This window comes from Pygoscelis adeliae, unplaced genomic scaffold, assembly GCF_000699105.1.
Source record: "Pygoscelis adeliae isolate BGI_AS28 unplaced genomic scaffold, ASM69910v1 Scaffold66, whole genome shotgun sequence".
Classification (NCBI taxonomy): domain Eukaryota; kingdom Metazoa; phylum Chordata; class Aves; order Sphenisciformes; family Spheniscidae; genus Pygoscelis; species Pygoscelis adeliae.
This window is the reverse complement of record NW_008825167.1, coordinates 752,602-778,018: the sequence shown is the minus strand read 5'-3', so window position 1 is coordinate 778,018 and position 25,417 is coordinate 752,602. Positions and strand designations below refer to the sequence as shown.

Here is a 25,417-nt window from a genome sequence, read left to right as displayed (position 1 = left end):
AGGGAGGTTAGGGAAGAAGACAAAAACTAATAGAAAAAATAATTTTTGGATTACCTACATCACTGCTTTATTGTGGGGTTTTAAAAACCCCACATTGAATAAAAGTATGAAAATACAGTAGGATTGGGTATGTAGGATACAGCAAGAAGATGTGGTACATGTGCTTCCACTGAGGTTCACATGTCTACATACTAGGAAGACATAGAATAACTTCACACTTAGTTGAGAAGCAACACAAAATACTCTCTCCTGGTTTTTCAATACGTTGAAGGATAGAAAATCAAACATAGTGAAGGTACACATAACTCATATTGAAAGATTAGCTAGCTCTGCTAGAAGATTAACAATAGCCCATAAGCATTTCCACACATTGAGATTTTGGTTTAAATCTTTGCCCCTTTAAACTACCGATCACATTGGTGGTTTTCCAATGGAAAACGTACCTTTAGGAAGTGCTGTAATTCTCCACCGTCACCTGCCAAATAATGGGAAATAATATCTGCAACGGACAGAAAAGATAAAGCATAGCATTTGAAATATTTAAGACTAGTCTTAATTAAAAGCAGGAGAATAAGCTTGAATACTGCATACAAGCTATCACAAGATCCTGGCCTAGCAGTAGGTATTATATTAAACATGACTTTAGGTTTAAAGATAAAAAAGTTTTAAAAATAAAAAATCACACCAAACAGAACATGAGGATTAATTTAAATCCTCAATTGAAGGATTAGATTGTGTGGTCTTATTTGTTCCTAAGAGTAGAAATTCTCTTCAGAGATGTGTGGTCCAAGATGAAAGATTCGACCCTGAAGCACCAGAATGAACACCTATTTATTTTCAATGACAGCAGGACAGCAACCTGAAGCAGTTGTATAGAAAAACAAACAAATAATACCTTTGTGAAAGAGCAGTAAGAGTTTGTAGTTCACCTTTTACTTGAAATCTCTAATCAGTTTAAAAAGAGTGAGAAACACATTTTTAAAGAAAATGCACAAAACAAGACAATTCCTTTCATGAGGTGTTCTCTAATTAAAATGCCTAGACATTACTTTTTCATAAATTCATTACTTGTCATAATAGTGCTTGTTCTAGGGTAAATGAGAATCAATTTTACAGACTGCTTTCTCCTCTGCTCCTTCAGATTACAGATTATATGAAACTCCTTTCAAAAATATGGTAAATATTGAAATGAAACAGCCATTAGCTATTTTGTTTAGTCAATTCTGTAAGCTAGATATTGTCCCCCAGGCAACAGTACAGTCTTATACTCAAGAAACCTAGGTAACTCCTTTTGTTAAATATTCCTTTTAGTTTAGTAGCACCGTCAGTTAGAAGGACATGAGTTTTTCATTACAAATCTCATTTTGCTTGAACTGATTAATTAGCTAAATTTATAGTAGCTTTAAGTTTTTTTTACTCAAGTTATAAACATTATTTCTTTTGGGGGTTATTTCCCTTAATTACTAAAGAATAAATTGATGAAAACAATTAAATTGTTCTTACTAGCTTGGTTTCAGTAACCAAAATCAATTCAAGGAATTGCATGAAATTCTATATAGTTCTCTCTGTGAGCTTTTTACTGATATGTAACATCAGGCTCTCTGTAGAGCCTTAAACCCAGTGCTTTTCCTTCTCAACTTGTTAGTTCAACTGCCAAACTTCAGTTCAAACAAGTAGCAGTGAAAAATTTAAGCACTACTAATGCTAAAAACACACCTCCTAGCTCTATAGGCAGCAATAGCAAGACTACTGCATCCATGCCCACCCTCACCTGTAAGCAAAGTCACTCATCACAACCCATCCCACCAGCAGTTACTACCCTTCAAGTATGCCAATTACATGAGTGAATCATCCCATACGTCGGAGATCAATTCCTAACTCAGTCAAAAATGAGTGATAGTTTATATAAATTGTGTTTGTAAATCAGCTTGTCTTGCTGGGGGGGGGCGGGGACGGGACGGACAAATAAAACCCACCGCCCTGTTAGCTCAGTTGCCAGATCTAAGACATGATTGGGCTTTCCTGAAGATGGGGGAAGATAACCAGTCAACAGTGTGATGATGTCTTCATCTTCTGTCAACACTAGAACTGAATCTATAGCCATAAACTGTCTCAAAACTTAAGTGTTGCTGAGCTCTGATGCTCTCATCTTACATAAGGAATTTTTAATCTTCCGATTTTAAAAGATTTCAACACATTACGTGTACAATGGTACATTGCATGTGTCTGGAATTTACTCCTAAAAGAGTTTTGTATATTGAAAGAAGCATTTGAGAAAGGAATTTTCAAAACCGCTCCAGGTTGGCCTGTTTTTATCTACATAACTGGGAAGTCACTGATCTCATTTAATTTACTTGAGTTAAGGTATTAAATATTGGCTTAACTGTTCCCTACTATAATTAACAGTGGTAATTCACTTCAGTGAGATCAGAGTTCAGATATTTAATGCTTTCAGTGATCCCAAACTTACTTTCTCATTTCATATATAATTATGTCTGGATTATATCCTCTAGCAGCATCCAGTATTAGCATCATTTTCATTACTTGGGTTTCTTTTCCCTTTTCCATTAAACTAAACCACGCTAATACTGTTGACTGGCTGCAAGAAATGTTTATTCTTTGGTGCAAATGGAGAAACTGTCACAGGTAATTGTTAGGTTGACGTAAAACAGCTTGTTGAAATGTCAGCCTGGAACTACAGCAAATTTGTCACGTGAAGGATTACTTAAAATTTACTTCAATGAACAATGTTTAATGATGGTTTATAGAGTTTTATAAAAGCACCTTAACACCTTTCTGATCTAAAACAGAACACTTAAGTATTCCAAACCAACAGCAGACCACCCAACACCTTTGCCTGGAAGCCTCAGCAATCCTGTCTTTGGAGGGCAGTGTACATACTCTTAATACTATGAACATTTTAATTGCATTTAGATTATTATCTCATGCTCCAGCAAAAACCTATTGCATTTAATTGAAGAAGTAAAATAATGCGGTAGTTAAATATTCAATAAACAGCTATTTTTATGTATACATGCAAAGGAATGCAAAGCATTCTTGTAATCAATCAGTGTTTAATAACCATTTACATATAATGACAAAATTTAGGAATAAGAGCCCAAAGGTTACCACTGATTAAACAAGTCAGGCTCTCGAAGCATAGCATTCTAGCGCATGTTATAACCATGCACTCTTCAGAGCCCCAAACCTGCATTTCCCCCACGTAGGCAAGCATGTGCTGATGTCAATCTGGGGTCACTCCAACGATCCCAAAGAATTCTGATGCATTCTACTTAAGCTGCAGACCTGGATGGTAAATTCAAGAAAAATATCCACTACAAATGATCTCCATAATTCATTCACATACCAAAACACAGTAACAGCAATGATGACCAATTATTCTTTCAGTTAGCCCTGGCATAGCAACAAACTCTCGCTTTTTGTATTACTAATCCAGATCCATCCTGAAAATAGGAGTTAGAGAAAAACCCACTGGTCCTTTTGAAACAAAGACACATATTTATGGTTGACAATGTCTAAAGTTTACTACACAAGCTTCTGACTCTCCTTCTTTCTTTATAGGACGTAATGTGAGTCAGCTGTAATGACTAGGTCTAGTCTTGTCACCCTGACTTACTGCAAGTGGCACTCTGCTCTGTAGCTAGCCCAACTTACTTCACAAGGTGGTGGTATAAATTGCCTGAGCACCTGTTTCACTTGCAGTTCTTGACTCAAGACAATTACAATTATTGCTGGCTATTGCTTTGTAAGAGGTGTGGATTTTTCAAGCAATGGCCTGCTGCCTAGAGATGCAGCTCACTTTGTATTAGGTGAAGCAATGATTTGCCTTCCCAATAACCAGTAGCTCTCCATGGTCCTTCAGTCTCTTCAATCACTTCATTTATTACACACAAGTTCATGCATTTTTGCTAATCAGTACTGGCGATCTGGACATCTGGCTCTCTCTCTCTCTAGTGTATAAACAGATTTCAAGCCTAAATCATGTTTCAGTTACTTCTCTTAAACTAGTATAACACATATGAAGAAACCAAGTCCCAAGAGTAAGACTCACTTCAGTTCTTGATCTCCCATACTTCATTCATGTCAAATTAAGCCTTTGATTCTCAGAAAACTACCTACATACCAACTGTTCAGTAAAAACCTAGTCTGATAGTCTTCATGTTGGGTTATCAATAACTTGAGCTTGAATCAGAGTTCCAAACACCCTACAGCCTAGTAGCATGCCTATTTGTGAAGACTAGGGCAACTACAGAAGTAGGCAGCAATCAATGCTTTAAGCAGGTCACTCATGTCTAAGTAACTGAGGGTCTGGGCGAGAGCCATCTGAAGTCTAATGTACAGAATAGCTAGACAAAAAAAAATTAAAAGTCAATAGAAGTCCAATACTCTACATTTACACCAAACAAAGTGTGGAAAATGGCATGTACACAGATCATCGAGCCAGACTGCAAACTAGTATTGATCTCGTGTCAAGTATCCCATATAAAATGTAAGGTAGCTTATCCCTCTTTCACTGAACAGTACACTATGCCTTTTTGGTAAGGTAAGAGCAAGCACCAAGGCAGCAACTGAAGAACTTCAGTTGTGCACCTATAGACACAGTGTTGGCAAAAGTATTTCCCCTATGGATTGAACTAGAACAGCAAAACCCAAAATATAGTTTAAACTTTAAAATGAAATCACATACCGAAATTGCATCACTGCAAAATTTGTCTTTAAAACAGTATCATTATCTGAAAATCTGCTTCACAGTGAAAGAGAAGATAGACAAAGGAGATACGGCTTCAACTTCCAGCTCTGCCAGAGACTCCCTAGGCAAGCTTAAGCAAAACACAAACGTTTTGCTGTTCTCCATTTTAGAAACCAGGAGCAGCAAATACCTCTTTTCTCCCTCTCCTGTCATCTGCCTTTTTTGTTTACACTGCGATACTGAGAAGACACAGAGACATGACTTAGTCAAAACACAGTTACTCTCGTTCACTTCAACAGGAGTTCCTCAAGATCCTGGTCATTCAGTTACCTCCCTCTTCTTGGCATCTACAAAGAGAATTAAGCCAAGGTTTAATTTAAAGAAAGGCTTTTTCACTTACGCTAGGAATCAAATTTCTGTTCTGCGAGGCAGAAAGGCCTAGTGTGGTATCTTCCAAAAAAAGTTTTAAAAACCCTAAATTACTGCTATTTGAAGTGACGATTCAGATCACTGCCAAGTCATGATTTCTTAGAACAAATACGTCTTCCATTTTGTCTCTCATTTATTTCAATATTACCTTAATCTTATACTACTCAATATTTATCAGATGTTTCTCATACAAGAGAAAAAGAGAAAGACTACTTAGCAACGATATCTTAGATGACAAAACAAAAGGTATTGAAAACACACTACAGTAATCAAGGTTTGTAAAAACAAATTGGGAAATTACTTATAGGTCTGCTACAAAAGTCTTGTGATTCGGGGTAGAGGAAAACAGCCAAAGCCTCTGAAACATCTTTAACATAGGGACATAACTATAGTATACTGCTCAGAGCATTGTTTTAGTAAAAAGGAAGCGTTTAACCTTTATTAGCCTAAAGTATTGGCTGTTATTGAATACAAATATATACCCTCTTCCCCTCTCTAAAACCTTTAGATCGGACATGTCACTGATTTGAACTCAATTCTAAACTTTGAATACCTTCAGTTAGTAGTCAGCTTGCTAAAAACAATGCTAAGATTGTATGTTTCTATTTGACAAATATCAAAAAAGTCTTTTCTGAGCATACATCTTGTAAAATTTTTAAAGTTTTATAAACACTCTCTTTTTTCCATGGATCAAAATTATTTAAGATCAGTCGTCCTTGTAACCAGTACACCTTACTCTTTCATATTTGGAGAAAAGCCAAAATACTCACATAACTACCCTACGGTTTTAGCAGTTATAATCATTAGCAAGCCACGTTTGTGAATATATGATTTTTTTTTTCCTCATTGCTTTGAAGAAGCAGTCTTGTTTGCTCATCATTAAAAAAAAAAATAGGCTTCAAGCTGGCAACAAGTTGACAACCTGCCTCTTCTTAGCATCCCCTGAAGTTAACATTTGTAAAACCACCTTGTAGGGCAAATAGGTCAATTGTTGACTTTATGGTTTTTAGAGATACAGCTCTGTATTCCTTTCTACTGAGAAGCTGACAACTTGGACATGCTAAAGACTACAGATTTCCAGGACTTGTCTCCTTCCAAACATCAGCCAAAGTGTATATGTGGGGAAAAATAAAACAAAATAGTTATGAATGTAAGACATTGTTAAAGGATGGAAAGGAAATGTCTTTTTCAGACTGAGCGGGAAATGAATATGAGAGACAAGTATATCGAGCTAAAATGTTATTCCTGTTTTCACTAAAAACCTGCAAATTCATGATTGACATCAAAATGGTTCTAGTATTCCATCAGCACTATTTATACATGAGTCTAAGAATGTTTATTTTTCACTCCCAAGGTAACTCATTCTGGCTTTTCTTTAGGTTTGCAATTTTGGATCTCTAGCACACATCAGCAGTAAACTGTAACTCACAGCACTTGTCACCTTCCAAAGAAGCATGTGGCTAGGCAATATATAAGCTTTAACTAAATTAACATTGCAAGAACTTTCTGTTCTCAAACTCAGTCTTTGGAAAAATCTGTATGCTCAGCAATTTTGTGCTTAGCCACATAAAATTGCTCTTTCAAGTGATAAGATCCCAGACAATTGTGTGTCTGAAAAAAAATGAACAAGAAAAAAAAAGTAGCAGCTAAACACAATGTATGTGCAGTAACTTCCTGCAACGGTTTGGCAGACTGGTTTGTTTATCCCAATTCAAATACCAAGTACTATATTAATACACAAAGGCAGTAACTTGCTTTATTTTCAGACATAATCCTCTAGGATCTCACCACTTAAAAATCAGCCGCCTTATGTAACCACGCACCAAAAATGTTAAAAAACAAACGTACTCGCACACATATTAAATACCAATGCAATGTATCTACAATTGTTACGAAACAACATAGAAAAGACTTAAGATGGATTTAGAATGGCCACTGCACTTGTTTTCAAGTAACACTGAATACTGAAGAGCAAGACACAAACTGTAGTAATGAGTTTGCATTTTTATGCTGCCTTTCAGGCATGGTCATATATTATTTTGTCAGCAGCAGCTGAAGGAGTTACTAGTTGTACTGTCCCTTTTAATTTACTTCCACCCTCATCATTATGACTCACTGTTCACTCCCATGGTCTTACCACAGATTACTTGCTTCCACCCAATACTAAGAATATACTTATTTTAAAGGGCCAAGGAAGGACCAAGGATCTAACTGTTTCACAGATGCAGTTTAGCGAACAGCCATGGAAGCATCTAAAGAGGCTCCACCATGGAATGGTAATTTCTGGCAATAAAGTAGAAACAAAACATTGGAATGGACAGGTTCAGACTGGATCTGCTGTTGATAGAATAACAAAGGTTAAGGCTGTAGTTAGACTTTAAAGAGCCTTGTGCACCTTAACATCTACTAAAAGACTGCATTAAATTTAATTTGTAAGTACAATTTCTCTCTGTAAAGCCTAACATCATCCCGTTTAACATAGGTATCATAGGTTCTTAAAAACCACTTGAACACCATCTATGATTTCAGAGTAGCAGGATAAGTAGTCAAGCTAGGTTTCAGCTTATTCAACTACACTGTCAGGAAAAACAATTCCAAATTTTGGAGACAAATACTGGCACCTATCCTGCATGGACATAGGAGCCCTGAAAAAATCAATAAAAGCAGGAATAGCTCTCTAAAGATCCAAAAATTATGCCTACTGAGGCAGGGTAGAAATAAGCAGAACAAGACCGCGCCGATAGGCTTGTTGCTAGTCTACTGGATAATGTTTGTTATAGAGCAATAGTACTTTGACTTCATTAGCCTAAAGATAATGGGTGCTGCTTTGAAATATGTACCCTTAACTTGGACACATTTAATTGCTTATGCAACCCTTGAACCTTTATGCATTCTTGGGGATGGTTCATGCAGATGTATTCATGTGCATTTCAAGGACCGGTGTTTTATGAACTGATGAGAAAATAAATGCATATATTATTGAAGTATGTAATAAATAATGTAGAGTGACATGTAAGAGAAAAGAATACTTCAAAATGTCTTTGAATCAAAATATTTTAAGTGTTACTGACCAGAGTTCAGAACTACCACAGAATTATCTGTGGTAGAATCATTAAGTGGGGAACAGTGGCTTGACAATACAAAGCTAGGATGGATAACTGCAATCTTGCTTTCTTGGAGAAAAACAGGAAAATTACATACCTAATAATCTCCTTTCTTAAAAATTTATCAATAACTTAACAAAATAACTGGATAAATCCAGGTTTTTTTGTGGTTTTGTTGACTTTTTTTTTGACAGAAAAATATGAAGTGGTACATCAAAAGTATAAACAGTGCTTCAAGTAAGTGAATAGGAATGTACAACTCCTTGACACTATATAATAAAATCCACTGAACTGACAGACTTGGTGAAAAGCACGAGTTCAACCAGCTTCTGCTGAACAGGAATTCTGCTGTTGATGCATCCTTTACACAGAAAGGTAAAGTACCATTTTAAGGTCCTCCTGAAATGATTGAATCTACATTTAAACAGAGAACTCGGGCTAGTCACGGACTTCTCTACAAGGTTCATTGTCAGGAAGTGCCCATTTTAATTACCCTCCTAAAGACTGTGGAATTCAGCCAGAGGACAAAACTGTTCAGTAAACAACAGCTTACTTCATTAAGTATATAAAAGATTTCAACAGCTGAATCTTTATCCTTCTTTGACAACCTTCCCATTTTCCTCTATTTCACCTTCTTTCTCCTCTGGACAATGCTGTATCATTGTTTGATGACCCTCCACTATTATTAGCCTTTCCTTGCTCACAATTAAGAAGAGCATCAGAAGTTTTCCTTGGCTGAGATTAGTCTGGATTTACCATCAACTTTTATGGTGCTAGGAAGAAGAATGGGTTTGATCAGTACTGAACATTTTAAAAGATACCCTTGTACTTCAACAGCCTCTCTTTCTAAAATCTACTTAATTTTTTTAAAAGGTGAAATAACTAGTAATTAGATTATGAGACATTAGTAGAGGTGTTAAATATTCCTACTCATAGCAAGTAGACGAAGCATACATTTTCCTTGCAATGTTCTTTATTTTAAAACACACGTTAAAGAAACTCCATGCTACAAGTCTGAGATTACCTTGTGTTACACACTTGAGTTCTCGGTACTTTAGAAGGTGCATTGGACCTTCAAATTCATTCCTACTGCTGTTGTACAATGTTGGAGCATTCCTAACTCTCCTCCTGTTCTGAACAGCTATCACGTTTAGATGATCTATACTCAGTATATCTAGATTAACATATATACTATACTGAGTAATTTGGAAAGGTTTGGTTTTCTTCACGTCATTGTCATCTTCATTATCGGTCACCGGAACAGGCACCCCAGGGAAGTGGTCACGGCACCAAGCCCGTCAGAGTTCAAGAAGCATCTGGACAATGCTCTCAGTCATATGGTTTAGTTTTAGGTAGCCCTGGAAGGAGCAGGGAGTTGGACTCGATGATCTTTACGGGACCCTTCCAACTTGAGATATTCTATGATCTACTTCACAGTTACGAAGAAGGCTAAATCCATGCAGACAGTCATTAAGCAGAAAAAAAAAAACCTACGCAGAAAAGGGTACAAAACATTAACATAAGCAATGATGGGAAAATACTACTGGTAATGTCTTTAAACCATGCCTGTTGAAGAAGAACGCTCTTTAAAGGTACCTCCTTTTAGGTAAAGGAATGAACAGTAACACTAGAATAAATATTTCCATGCATGATCATTAGGGGAAGAAACCACTTGAGAAAGAGAACTGTATTATATCAAACCAATTATTGATTCCGGGTCACAAATACATTCTTTTAAAGTGCCCAGGTTTTTTTTCCTCTCAGATAGTACAAGATCACTCAAAGACTCCAAGCAAAAGTAATGCAAAATTATGGACTGCAATATACTGTAACACAAGATTATCTTTATTTCAAAGTTGTACAAAGTATAAACATAAAGATATAATTACACCGAAGTAAACCCTGCTCTTTAAGTATTTGAATACTTAACCAATGATACTGCCATCAAAAAATGCCTTTATTATTTCTTATTAAGAAATTTTATCTTATGGAGCGATACATCATGAAATCAATTGTTGTACATCTAGGAAATTTACCAATAGAGCTCTCTTCCACCGGGGTGTACACTTTGATTTGTCTCATGTGAGTGTCTCTTCCATTTTGGTGATTAGCTAGAACAGCAATCTGAATCATAAACGTGCGAATAGGCTTCTTATGAGTATCTGTTAAAGGAACATGAATCCAGCCGCTTGGTTCCACTAGTTCAAGTTGCTGCCAAAAACAAGACAAAAAAGCAAAACATTCAGAAACAGTTAACATACTTTATATAAATTATCACATATTAACCTGTTTAATAGAGCAGAGTTTTGCAAATCAGATTTTAGTTACTTTTTCAAATGAATTTGAAATAGTACAGTTGAATACTCATAGCTAATGTACACCTGGTGTAATTAGATACAAATTAATTTGGTTGACTACAGTTGTGTTTGCTTTTGCCTTTCAGAATCTACCCTTCATTTTGTGCCCTAACCTTAAAATAAAAAAAAAAATCAATATAAAAAAATACAGACTTGAGTATAAATTCAAGAAAGTCAAAGCAGTACTATTGGGATCTTGTTACTGAAGTACACTGCTCAAAGATGACAGAAAAATATGCATCTTAAATTTAAATTGTTTTATCTAGGCACTCTGAACTAAAATATGCTAGAATGACTTACTAGGAAACTAAATCCACACAAGGTCTGGGTTTTCAGAAATTCCTTAGATTATTAGGGGGACTGGGGAGGAGGAAGAGGAAGGTGACAGAGGAAAAAATACAGGATAACTCAGAGACTTCATCTATGTGTCAAGACAGATGCCTGGCCAATTAATAATTGCTGCACAGCCATTTAATCACGTTCTAAGGTCCATTTTGACTTGGCTTTTATACAACAAACCATGTGTAATATGATTATTTTTTCTTTTTTAATTTCAATCCTACAGAAACCAATGTCAAAGCAAGCAAAGAATTGCATTTTGTTAACTCTAAACCACATCACTGACACATCAGCATGCTGAAATCAAGCTAGATGCTACACAGAAGTGTGGTAACAGCTTTTGTTTAAAGCTAGTTGCCCAACTTCAAAGCACAGCTAAAAACACATATGGAAGAGCACACAAGTAACTGGAAGTCTTTGGGGTAAAAAAAAAAAAAACCAAAACAGTTGTCCAAAGCAAGTGGATTTCACACAGCTAAGCAAATAAGACTGCTGTTCTTAGCAGCAGAGTTCCTCTAAGGAAGATCTACGCTTTGAGCAGCTCAAAATTCCCATCTTGCTCCTGAAAATACCTCATGACAAACATCCTGTCAAATGCCTTGCCTTTGCTGACACTTTCAAAACACCCATCTGAGATCTACTGTTTCAGTGGCAGCAAACACCCTGAGGGAATGACCCAAGAAACAAGTAAAAAAAAAAAAGTTTGATGACTACTTTAAGTTTAAAGAGACAAAAAACCCTCACACCTCCACCTTAAAAAAGAAAGGAAAAAAAAAAACCCACAACCCAAAACTCTCCACCATTGCAGGCTCTCCAACAAATAATTTCCAAAGCAAAACCTTAGTGGCAAATCTTTTCACTCTGGGAGCTAGACATTTCCACAAACACACATTCACTTATTTGTTGTAACCATGTCCCTTTCAAAAAACCTAAAAAATCTTTTTTTGCGTAGGAAACTTCAGGTAACAGTTGGCTTTACAAAGTGATAAAAATGATGTACTGTTGAAGTAGTTTTACAAAGGGGAAATTTATCATGGTGAGGTAGTAGTCAACAGTCTGAGCAAGTATGCTTTCCATCTCCACAGTAAACAGAAAGGATGAGGATCCCAGTAATATTTTATTCAACTAGTACTAAGGTAAAGTGGCTATGATTTAGAAGAGAATTAAAAGATTATTGCTAATTAAACTTGCATTTTAATATTATTCTCACAGTTCACAAATTTTGACTGCAGATTCGAAGTGGAAAATTTAAGTTCCAGAGCTGTGATATTGGGATTTTTATGCTTGGATCACTATGAAATTGGTTAGTTAAAACAGTAAAAAAAAAAGTATCATTTTCTATAGGTTGACATCATTGGTTTCAGACAGATCCAATATAGTTCAGGTTTGCATGCTTTATTGGGGAAGAAATTGCAAAGAGTGAAATAATGACTCTACCTCCAGAACCAAGAGAGCTACCAAAGGACTGGCAAAATTGGACTATTTGTACAAAAAGAAGTTGGATGCTTATTAAATTCACAGAGAAAATCACATCTTTTATTTTAAGAGAATTATTAGGGTCATAGAGGTAAGCATTGGAAAGTTAAGAGTTGCAAAGGTAATTTTACTAATGTAATAATACACTTGTATCTTATTACATAAATAAACTTTTGATTACATATTTATCAATGCTTTGTTTCATCCCTGATCAATGGAAGGTGGTCATATGCTTTATTTATAGCATGTTACTTTTTCAGTCCTGCTACAAAGGCAACCAATTTCTTCATGAACCTTCCTACAGAGATGGGATAAGTAATTTCTACATCTGTAAAACAGGCAACTGAGGCATTAGGTTAATTAGATTAAGATATTTCCTAGTCCCAGATGTCAAATCTCACATACTTTGAACCTGATTTTTACTGTCCTTAGTAACATACAGTATTTTACATGAGGTTTAGCTCCCACTGAGTTCACTTGCAGTTGTAAGTGTCTGCATTTCTACGAATTGGTAAGAGTTCTCAAACCAGCCACTAGAACACACAGTATGAGCAGCCACCTAGGAACAGTTATTTGAGTGCATCATGTAAAAACACCATGACTAAGCACAGATTGCACACAATTCATCAAGCAGCATTCAATTGTCTCAGCCTTTTTTTATTCCTGACATCTCTGCTTCAGTTACTCCACATGTTCCAACTTCCGTAACAGAGGAATATATGTCCTTTACTGTACAAATCCTGGACTCATCCTCAGAATAGACCCCTTTCCCCATTCCAATCAAATAGTTGCCTCTTGGACAAAGCACGCGACACTTGTGATGAAGTTGGAGGCTGTACTACAATGTATTAAGTGCAAGAGGTCTGAGTTAGTCTTAAAACGTTTGAAAAAAGTGAGCACTTTAGTTTTGCCCTCTAAATAACATTACTGCACTGTGACATCTTTTGAGTTTAACTTTCTTTTTAAGTTGATGCCTACGTAGTTCAGTAAAACGATTAAAACCTTGAGACCCACTCAACTACTGAAGTTTAAATACAACAAAACCTAACAATTATTATCTGAACATCCACTAGAAAAGGAAGTAATATTTTGCCATTATGATACACACATTTTCTGCGACCAAAGGAATGGTACAAACCAGACACACACACACGCTTCTAAATTCTTCTCCTCCGCAGCTGTCATGCTCTTTCAGATGAGTGAGACAGTTTCTTTTTTCAGAGGGCCCAGGTCCTTCACGAGGGAGAAGGAATAGGACATGGGAATAGGCGGTGGTGGTACAAGACAAAATGCTGCCCGCTCTTAGTTCAATGTCAGCACCCAGATCCAGCCGTTACAATTCCTAGCAGAAGTGGGATGAAATATGCAGCTCTACTCTGCCTGGAGCATTCCCAGCATGAACAGAATCTAAAGGAAACTTACTGTGAAGTTTTAAGAAATTCCTATTAAGCCCATGCAAATGGCAATCTTTCAAAGCCTTGTAAACCGGTCTGGAAATCTGGGTGGATTTTTACAGGGAGGCAAAAGGCACATCCTCAACACAAAGGCTGAACTATTGCCAAATTTCAAATCCTTGCTTCAGAGCTTGGGGGCACTGGAGCATCAAAGAAGGACACCAGAATATTCTCACACAAGCAAAATAGCATACTTTTCACTAGCCTTATTCTTGGAGCAAAACTGCTTTGACTGAAACTTTCAAAAAAATTCAACCCAAAGCAGGCATCTGGCATGGAAAAATCTGTCTGAACTGAACTTTGACAAAAGTTATAAAGTAACTAAGAGTTAAGCCTTAAAATGGAAAGGGTCATGCAACTCTAAGTACAGGTGGCACTAGCAGCTCTACCTATAGTAAATACTATACTTTAAATCCATTTCAGTTGATTTTGCTGTCAACCCTGTTCTTTAAAAGCACTAGCCACTGTATATACATACATATATCTACACATTTCACCCCAACTCTACAGCATAAGTCCACCATAAGAAAATACCAGATTAAGTTTCCTCCTGTATTTTTTCCTCCTATGTAGGTCATTAAGAATCAGTCACAATTAACTGGCTTCCAGGAAAGTTTTAAGAATCAGCTATATTATTAATTACCGGAGGGAAATTAAAAATTGGAAGTTTCTTTCTGTTATGTGCTTTACCAGAAAAGGCTGAAAAGAGGGAAACAAAGGGAAGAATCAATGCAAGTTCAATATTAGTAACTCAGGACAGTTCCTATGGCTCTAGACTAATCTTGCATACAATATACTAAAAGCCTAGGGTTTGGTGTTTTTTTTTTAAATTTGCTATAAATTTTGTGACAATTGGTAAACAAGAAGAGCATGAAAGTCAAAATAAAGGAACAAAAGGGATAAAAATTGAAATGGAAAAAATCACTCACCTGTCCTTTGCTGCTGTTATACACTCTTATCTATCTCTTCTCCTGCTTTCTCTCCATTGCTTTCTTATTTTTCCTGTCCTCTGCATGCTACAGATTTACCTATGGACATATACTCCCACTCCAGTAATCCATGTTATTTTGAAAGCCAAAGCAGAAATAATGTTCTCAATGGAAATCTCCTCCCCAGCCAATTTAATAGCCCTGTTTCTTCACTTTATTGTATAGTCCAGAGGTTCTACAGAATTCCATACACACTTGGCAAGGCTACTATTGCAACTAATGGGTGTTCTACCACAGAAGATGCAAACCACACAACAAAATAAAAATAAAATAATCGAGGCCAAAGCAACTTGAAGCTACACTTCAGAAAGATGACTGAACACAAGACCAGAGCTTTTAAGAAGCAGCTTGTTCTACACTGGTACTGCTGGCCTCCTTATAGGATAGGAAATCATTTATCCAATGAAGGCTTTTCTATTGTACTTAATTCTACTTAAATGGAATATTGACCTCTTTTCCATACTCAAGTGATATTCTGCTTAAATTCTCTGGTGTCTTCGAAGTGGCATATAACTCAAGCTGCTACTTCTACTAGGCTCATAAGCCCAGCCCAAATTGTTTGCTGTATTTACAGTAGACCAACATCCTTGAATACATGATTTTTTGTTGTCCTACGAAGATATCTTTTGTGAAGATACAGAAAGGAAAAAAAACACTAAGTAGTTTCATATTCAGGGTCACTACAAACACATCCCAGAATGTATGCTAGACAGGGCTCCCAGATTTCAGGGGAGTAAGTTTTTCTGTGCATACATAGGAAGAAGCAGCAGCCCGTTTTCTTCCCCTGGAGAAAAAATCCTCTTCTGCACACAGGTACTGACAGAAACCTGAGAATTACTGCTGCCATCACAGCTTCAGCATGATACATGATTCTGAGATGTTGGTACCTCATCACATTTCCATTTAATCATCTGTACTACTAGACCAAATGACAACACATATTTCTAGTGGCTGCCTCTAAAACCGGCTGTGAAACCAAACAGCATTTGATTTTACTCGTTCTACTTTTCTCATAAAAATGTTAACGCTGCTTCTTTTTATTTTAGTGACTTAGTCACCTTTGAAATTAAAAGCAGTGGCTAGACTCTTCTTCACAAACATAATTTTGCCTTTCTATATGCTTAACTAGTTCTTACCATACAGTTATATAAAAAACCTAAGCTTTTCAAAGCAAGTGTTCTCAATAAAGTATTCTTCCAAGCAGAAGAAGATTATAAAACTAAGTTCCAGAGGAAATAAATGCTATTTTCAGAAATGAAGTATTTATCAATACACAGACTTTCTCCAAGTTGAGTGATCAAATATGGGAAAGGCTTTTCTCTGTTTAGCCATTGTTTTTTTACAGCTATTCAAATATGTTTTCACAACAACTGGCAAGGAGAAAGAAGGCTGGCTAAATTTCCGAAATTCTCTTTCCATAACTGCCATGTCCTACCATATAGCTACCAGGATTCAGAATCAGTAGACCTCTGCATAATTCCAAGTATTGGAACTGTCAACACATGAAGTAGCAGAGCTTGGGCTTCAGCCATCACTTCACTTAGGAAGGAAGAGAACCAGTTAATAGCAGTGATGCACCAGTTCCAGCAGAAAAATGAAGCATGTCCAAAAGAAACTTCGCAAGTTCCAAGTGAGTCAAAGGAGGGACACCACATTAGCAGCTTAACAAGAAACACAGAAACATGCTCAAAGGACCCACTGTGAAAAGCACACTTCTTTGCTCTAACGAAGCAACGACCACCTAAGGAGGCGGCTCTGTGGTCTTAATCAGTCACCTACTTAAACGGTCAAGAAATCTAACTTCAGTCCATTAGGTAACAGAAGTTTTCCATTCTTCCAAACAGCAGTTCCTGAAGAGTCTAGAGGAACACAGTCCATCCCTCAGGAAGATTCAACTATGGGTTTGGGCAGACAGGAGACTAGCTGCAGAATAAGCTATATTAGGCAGTGAAACCTGCAAATACTAAAAATTCCTATCATATATAAGCTTTTTGGTTCAAATGAGCTGAAAGAAATAACTTTTGGGAAGACTGGGAATGTTGAAAAAGAGAAAGGTCAAAAAGATCCTTGCAAAAAGTTTTACAGAAACTCCTTCTCCAGACTATTCTGCTCCAGATTAAAACAGTAAAAATTAACCAATGCCCATGTGTTAGAAAGTTGTATCCGATTAAAATGAAGACAACTAAACACACAAGCCAAGCTAGAAAGAGTAAGTAAAGTTTACTGAAACAGATTACCAAAATAAATATTTGTCACAGACTATGTATCTGAGCCTAGAAGTAGAATAGAAGTCAACTAGACCACAGAGACCCTGAAAATATACTAGAGAAGTGCTCAATCAGCTCAACATAACAGGGAAACACTATGAAAAATGACAAAATATATTAGGCCAAATAATTGGCATTTTCATGAATGCCCTAAATTTGACTTCATTTTGCACAGATCAGTTTTCAACACATCTTGCCGAGTTTCTCTCAGAATCATTTGTACCGATATAAATAATCAAATGCATCAAGTGCGTCAATTCAGTTTATGCAATTAAGCTCTTTGTAAGTGACAGAGTATGTATGTCCGGAATCACCCATAGCTTGTCTTCATTTCACTCATTTCTGAACTGTTGAATGAACTGGTAAGAAGTCTTGCAAAAATTAAATATTCTTTAGAAAATGCTCTGTAAAGCGACACTTCTGCTTTATTATGTCAAGCAAAAGAAGCTCACCATCATCTCGAAGATCTTTCACTGTGAACTCCTGGTAAAAGGCAGACATCTAAAAACTGGAGTTATAGCCTCTGATGGGGAAGGAATCAGCTAAGAATGTTATCCCACTATAAGGATCTCAACCTTTAAAATATGATCGGCCAAATTTTAAATACACTTGACAAATTGTGAAAGAGCAACGGACTGAGGTAGCAAAAGAAGCTCACCATCATCTCGAAGATCTTTCACTGTGAACTCCTGGTAAAAGGCAGACATCTAAAAACTGGAGTCATAGCCTCTGATGGGGAAGGAATCAGCTAAGACAATGTTATCCCACTATGAGGATCTCATCCTTTAAAATATGATTGGCCAAATTTTAAATACACTTGACAAGTTGTGAAAGAGCAACAGACTGAGGTGTAAAAAAGATTCAAACCACAGAAGATTGGATTTTTTTTAAAAAACAATACTTGGTAAATAGCATAAAACCATTAAATTGGAGGCTAGTGTAATACTTGGAACTAAAAATATAATACTTCTACACAGGTATCACTGAAAACTTGCAAATAGTTTTTACACGAGACATGCAACTGGATGGATGGAGATCTGCAGACAGATCACCGATACAATGCAAAAAAACTATTGACAAACCTGTCTGAAGTCTGATCTGAACTTTATTCAAACCATGCCCCCCGCTTTCCCCCAGCTCATTGCCATCATAACCAAGCTGAGCATCAGTATGAGTTTGTCATGCCTATCCAACAGAAACTGTGATACAGAATTGCCAGTGGGCATCCCCTTTAGGCATCACCTCAGGGACACAAAAATATGTTTCAAGAACTGGAATTCCTCAAAACAGTGTTGTGTTTAAGTCCTATACTGCCTAGTGGTCCCCTACATAAAAAACAATCTTGATCCATTCTCATTTCCTTATGATTTAACACCTAAATTCCTATGGTTTCTTAAAACACTGCAGGTTCAATCATAGCAGCTAAACTACAACACCTCCAAGAATCACAGCTACTGTACGTAAATAGCTACTCCACAAAAATGCACTGATAGGTTCCCAATGTGGGTAACCAGCAAGCCCTGTCCTCCTTGCATGGTGGGCCAAGGATTAGCATCTATGAGGCTCAAACAGAGATTCTTATACTGCCTTTCCAAATTTCATGTTTGGATTACATAAGCAGCACAACATGTTGGACAACGTCAGTGGGCTATATCATATTGCCACCTTGTAGATCACAGAAACAGGCATGTTTCTGAAGTAAGCAGAAGATGTCAACTGAGCTAAGATGTAACCTAAATTTCATTTAGCAGAAGTGATTCACCAGCCAACTCATGAAATGGTTTCGTTGACTGGTCCATTTTGATACTCTTTAGAATGAGGCGTCCTGGTTAGAAATTCCCCATACGGTAAAAAAGCAAGGAACCATTCAATTTGATTCTACTGATAAAACAATGCAATCTCTTCCCACATGTACTTCATTGATTCAGGCAGAATTTCAATACCACAACAGGAATAAACTTAGGAGTAATACAGCATTGAAATTTAATCCATGAAGCGTTAAACAGGGAAAGTCAGGTTTTGCATTATTATTGCCCTGACAGTTTGTCTTTGAAATCTTCTGAAATCAGATGAGGAGCATGTAAGAGGACAGCAATGAAGTCTTAGACACGAGGGGAGTCTCTGGTGAGTAAGTATGCAGATAAGACTACTGTCAAACGGGAGAAAATGGGGTACAATTGCACATGCTGTGGAACACCAAGAATTTTATGACATAGACTCACAGGAAAAACAGCTGTTTCAAAAGTATCAAGTGATAAAGAATCATACGTACTGATGCCTGCAAAAAGGTCAAGGCTGTGCTGAACTGCCCACATAAAAAATTCCTGACAGATGAAGTCACTTTGGTGGAAGTCCCACAGGTTGATACACGGATGGTCTGGACACCTGTGGAGGGGCCCCTGTCCGTGGTACTTAAGCAACACCACCCTGCCCATCACACTCACACTACTGCATCTGCTCGCAGTACTTGCCAGTAACACTTGTACAATCAGGTACATGCAGCCTGAGAGACAAATAAATAGCCTGCCAAATGCTCAGCTACTGTGGATTTGTCAGCCAAAACTGTCTTACTCAATTGTAATTTCAGAAAATATTGTCTACTTAACTCTGGGTGGCAGAAAAAGAGCAAGTAAAGGGAAAGAAAAAAAAGAAAAAATAGACAATAATCTTTGAATACTTCATCCTCCAGAATTTGGCCGAAAACAACTCTTCATTCTAGAAAAATGTATCTGCAGAAACCATTGGGAATTTGTCACAGACTGTTTGCTATGAAAGTCTCTCTGGAAAGAAAGGAACACTTTTCACATTTGTTGTGCCATATACACTTTTTTTTTTTAATATGTTCTGTGAAGGACGGTGCATAGGCAGCTCAAAATTCATTACAAAAATATGTCTCAAGATGTATATAATATTTCAGAGAAGGCCAAAAATGTTAAATAGGCTTGAACAGTTTGCTCTCGAGTCCCACATCTTTAAAATCCTATTTTTTTGTTGAGCCAGGTCACTTGAACTTTTACATAATAGAGTTTATGCTAGACACATCCATAAATTAAATCTCATTAGAGAAGGACTGTCTTTCTGTGTATGTTTTAAGTGTCAGCCATCCTATCCACTGGAACTTAAGAAAAATACAAAAACCTTCTCCCTGTCCCTTTGGAAAGCAGAGTGATCAAATCAGCAAGTATAAAGTGACAACACAGTCTAGCATGGAGTTTCATATGTGCGAGTATGGAAATAAGGCCTAAAACTCCAAAGCAAACCTTCAACCCACAGCAGGAAGTCATCTAAGTTTAGTTTGGTTTCAGCTAAAACAGATTCCATTTTAACAGGAACCTGTTGCTCCAGAAGAAATACTGTCTCCAGCTGAAATCAGTCATAACAGCTGTGAAATTTTGGATCGCTGATTTAATGAAAAATGGTTTTCATAATCCATTTAAGGATCAGTCAAGAGTGGAGGAAGGGAAGGCAAACATATCCTAAGTTCATTAGCATTCTCCTGCTGGGACCTATGTCTCGTTAACCAGCTGTCACAATAGACAGCAATGCCATACCTTTGCAGGTGCACTGCTGTTAAACTTTGAGAAGACTCCTGGTATCAAGGGAAATCCTTCAGACCTACAGGGACTTGGCTCCAATGTGAATCTCAGTTACTTCCCTTGAGCTTGGCAGATAGCATGCTGAAGCTGAAAAAGCAACAAAAAAAAATTCTTGAGTTTATGCTCTAGAGTGGTGGCCTGGCTGACAGTGTCAAAAATAGGTAATGCAGCCCAAAACAAACTTTCTGCTTCAGTTTGCCTACTTCTGGTACCTAAGTTGTTTAAAGTCTAAGTTGCAGACATACTGGAACAGACTGCATCTGGACAGTCTGGTCCTAAAAATGAATGGTACAAAAGCTATGGTTTGCTGCAAGTGTTTAAACTTTCCAAAATTCCAGCATTCTGAAAGAGGGATGAGGGAATTTTTTTTTGTTTATTTTTTTTTTTAAAAAACAGGGTACTAGCCAACTAAAATTATCAGTAGCTTACAGTATGACAGATGTGGATGGGAGAAAGGAAACAGTACATTTAGAAAAAAACCCACAAAAAATTACTAGAAAATATGTAGCCAACATTGCACACTTAGAAAGAAGTGCAAATCTCATTTAGTGAAATCAAACATTTTGTATCTTTTGGGAAGCACTTCAAATCATAAAAGCTTATCTCACTGCAATGTTTTTTCATTTGTCGGACAAGTAATTAAGGAGGAGGCCCCATATATACAAGGTAACAGGTAAGTATCCTACTACGTAGGAGTCTGGCAGATGATGACCCACTGATACAAGTCATTTTTAGTATGCTGTGTGATGATACAGAATAGAACCAGAAGATTGTCTAACAATTATATGTTTAAAGGATCAACTGTTGTAAAAATGGAGCAAATGATGGCATAAACATGGCAAACGTGATTCATAGCACTGTTCCTTTGAAAACCCTTCCAGTAACTTTTACCTGAACAGAAGACAGGAAAAAAACAGGGAGACTGCTTTACAAAAAAGTGTCAAACACAACAAAACAAAAACCCCTACAATTTCCCAAGTTCATTCCAACAAATGGCACTATATGCATTCAAACTTTCTAGTCACAACACAAAATACAAAATAGTGACAGAACTATCAAAAAAACCATCTGGTTAAGCATGTGGACTAAGGTTTTCATAACAAAGGAAATAGAGCACAAAGTTCTTAAAAATTACTTAAGATGACACATTACTAGCCCTTCTATTTAAATTCTTACCTTAGTCATGAATTTAAGTTCCCCCCCCCCCAAGCACTGAAAAGCCCTAACATTTTCCAATTCCCATACTAAGATCTAAAAACCTTAGTCCCTCTTCAAAGCAGCATCCATCCAAAATAAGGACAATCTCCTACAGTTTCCAGGTAAGTCAGGCAGCTCTCAGGGAAGATAGTAGCATTTCAACCATCTACTGAAGAGAGGTAGGGGAAACCAGGAAGTAGGATAGCAGAAAGTGAAAGAGCAGACAGCTATACAAAGAGAACAGAAAACAGATTGAACAAGAGCAGTGGAACATGCTACAGCAAAGTCATCTGAAAATATATTAAAAAAATCCTCTGAAGTTCAAGTGAATTTACATTACAAATGGGACTGCTGACCGAAGAACGGGACAAGGTGTTAATATTGGTAGCTGCCTTTTATGAAAGGTAACAGAACACCACAGAATCCTACAAGAAAGGAGAAAATAAGCAGAATTTCCTGTAAGCAAAGAAACAAGTGCTTTAAAAGAAAATCCTACAATAGTTACTTATTAAGCGATGGCCTTATACAAGATGACCTTAAGGCAAATAGAATTAAGACATCAGAAACCAGGAGATAGAAGAGCATAAAGGAAGAGGTCCTATCAATTTTTCCAAACCAGAACTGCTGGCTACAAGCAGAAACAATATAAATGGACTGTATGGATGCACTGCACAAATTTATTGCAAACGGAAGTTAAATGACTGAAAACACTACTGGGAAATAACTAATCTTACAAAGGTGCAGAGATTTGCGAAATGGATGAAAACTGTACTTCTGATGTCTGCAGTTCCCATTTGTTCTAACATATATAATGGAATGGTATTATGTTTGTGTGAAAGTGCAAAAAAAAAATCAGCTCATAATTTACCTTCAAAATTGTTTAGCCATATCCAGGAAACATGTCTAGACATAGCTACAGTTAAATTATACAAAGAAAGTATTTGAAAAAAATCAGATTATGCAATGAATATTAAAGATTTAAGTGTCTGAAAACTAGCCACACTGAGTTAATCCTGTATCAAATCATCTTGAATAACTTAGCGGAGATAGCCTAGTGATTACACTTCATGCCTTGCACTTTGCATCCCAGAGAATGCTGGAATGCTTTGGAAAATTAATATGGGAAATAAATAAAAGAAAATGGGAATATCATGACATTTTAAAAAAAGTCAATAGTAGTAATAGCAGGCAGCTGCGAGCTCTCAAGCACCCTTTATAGGTGACGGGAAGAAAGTACATCTAAAACAAAAGAAAAACACACCTCTCACTGAAAAGTGCTCTTATTATACATTGAGGAGAACTAGATTTCTGATCTTCTACCAGAAGACGGGCCCACAAAACTGCATGGCTCTAACATTTTATCCGTTATGCAAAAATGTAGTTCCTGAGTGACTTTTAATTGTTAGAAAAAGGCTGCAATAAATTATACCAGAATGCTACCAAATTACAAAATCCTACTTATTCTCTACAAGCAAGAGGACAAGTTGTTGCTTTGTAAGACACAAAAAACACTGGGGTTAAGTGAAAGGATTTCTCCTGGTTCCACAGGAATTACTTGTTTCTGAGGAAGTAGAGAATGAAAGAGGGTTGCCTCTCCTAAAATCAAGGAATTTAAAGACCCCAAACCTATGTAAATAATCCCCAAATCCTGGAGAAATATAGTACACAAACAAGTTAAACATTTTTGCATCTGGATAAGGACTGTGTGGATGCAGATACTCAGTAGAGTGAGGCAAAACCTGATAAACCGTAACATTACTCAAGCGCGTTCTAGCATGCCAGATTTCAATAAGCAAATGCAGAGTAACATTTCACAGGATCCGGAGCAGATGTATGCTCAACTCAAGGAATATTTACTCATTGGAAACAAATGCAAGAGACTGTTGTGAAAACTATTTGTGTAAATTTAAAATGCAATGCAATATCTCATCTGAGAAAGATCCCAAATCCATAAACATGTCTCGCTGGAGATATATTTTCATATGAATGAACTTTAAAAGAGAAGAAATAGGAGTATATCTGTCAGAGGTTCAGCTGGGTAGTTTTATATGAGCCAGAATACACTTTCATAAATTTGCAAAGCTGGAATCAGGACTGTTGCCCAATGGAAGCATTTAATTTTACATCTACACACAATTTCTTTTCCTTTAACATATTGGAACAAATGCAGTAGAGTTTTTACCTTTTGCTTGCGCTTTCTTACAAATCCATATGTAAGTGTGTCCAGAAAAATGCAAGGCTATGTTTCACTGTTTAATGTGGAGGTCAGACTCCAGACTCTGCTTCTCTCAATCTAGATGAATTCTATTTCTTGACTTCTTTCTAGGAGTCAAAGATTCCTCAAGTCACCATTCACTCAAAGAATGTACAGTTCAAGAAGATATTCGGATGGAGCTATACAGTGTTGGGCTAATGACTACCTTACTGCAACAGCATGTCTACTATAAACAGCAGTCTGGAATAGTCTTTAATGCTACATTCAACAGATGTAAGAATATCAGCTCTTCAGCATAAACTGTATGAGAATCAAAATAAAATTACATCGTGTATGCTCCTGAAGAATGAGGGGGCAGCGGAAAAAACAAACCACAAGAATGACATAATTGAAAACTTGCTTACCAATAGGCCTACTAAGTTCTAAATCTAGACCTACTGTTGGATATCATCCTAGTGCTTAGAGATGTGAAGTCAGTAACAAGCTGATAGAATTGGATTACAAATCTACGTGACTTTACTGTATACCTTAAAGTCCTGTGGGTACATATGCTTCTCTGCTTTATGTAATTCTGCTATGTGAGTAAATCTTTATCTCCTCATGACAGACAGTATAAATAAAAAGAAGAAACTCTAATAATTCCACAATAGAAGTTCTTACCCCAGCAGTGCTGGATTTACCCAAAGCCGATTTATGAAAACCTCTCCGTCAAACATGGTGACCATCATAATCACAACAGAGACCTGTTCAAACAGAAGGAAGCCTACTTGAAAATTTTACTAAATCATTTCTCCTGATACGGAACTGCAACTCGTTTCGCAACAATGAAAAAACAACATATGATTTGATTTAACCTCAGTAACATCATCTTGCTAAGAAGTAACAAATGAATCTCAACATAAGAGAAACAAATTAGGGTTTTCTGCGTTTGCTAGTAGAAACTATCCAAAAAATCCTTCATACACACAGTTGAATTTGACCTCTGACAGATACAGAGGGGGAAAAAATAAAAAAAAAAGGAGCATAATAAGCATTAGGAGCTAGACTCTCATGGTTCACTCAAAGACTGTGACTGAGAACAGCATTCATAAAAAGCCTCAATAAAAACTGTATTTGTTAACATTCCTCTAACATGAGACATAAAACATTCCAGAATTCATTCTGAAATAAAATAGGAGCATGAGATAAACCTAGTTTAGGAATCGGACAAAGAAGGCTAGAGAGCATAGGCCCTCAAGCCAGACACATATGCTACATTATTATGCTCATTCCACCCTCTCTTG

The 25,417-nt window shown here is 36.8% G+C and overlaps 1 protein-coding gene across 4 annotated transcripts in view; it reads right to left on the bottom strand.

Moving 5' to 3' along the window:
* Positions 1–10,072: 10,072 nt before the first annotated feature.
* Positions 10,073–25,417, bottom strand: part of ANAPC10 (anaphase promoting complex subunit 10) — a 33,143-nt gene continuing 17,798 nt past the window's right edge. The window contains exons 4-5 of one of the 4 annotated variants that reach the window (XM_009328749.1): positions 14,514–14,569; positions 10,344–10,455 (exon numbers count right to left, since the gene is read on the bottom strand). In XM_009328749.1, coding sequence (XP_009327024.1) covers positions 10,443–10,455; positions 14,514–14,569 — 69 coding nt within the window. In that variant the 3' untranslated portion in view covers positions 10,344–10,442. Of the gene's footprint in view, positions 10,456–12,293; positions 12,334–14,513; positions 14,570–20,677; positions 20,810–25,417 lie in introns of those variants that run through there. The other 3 variants (XR_663824.1, XM_009328748.1, XM_009328750.1) reach the window with 3 other exon arrangements.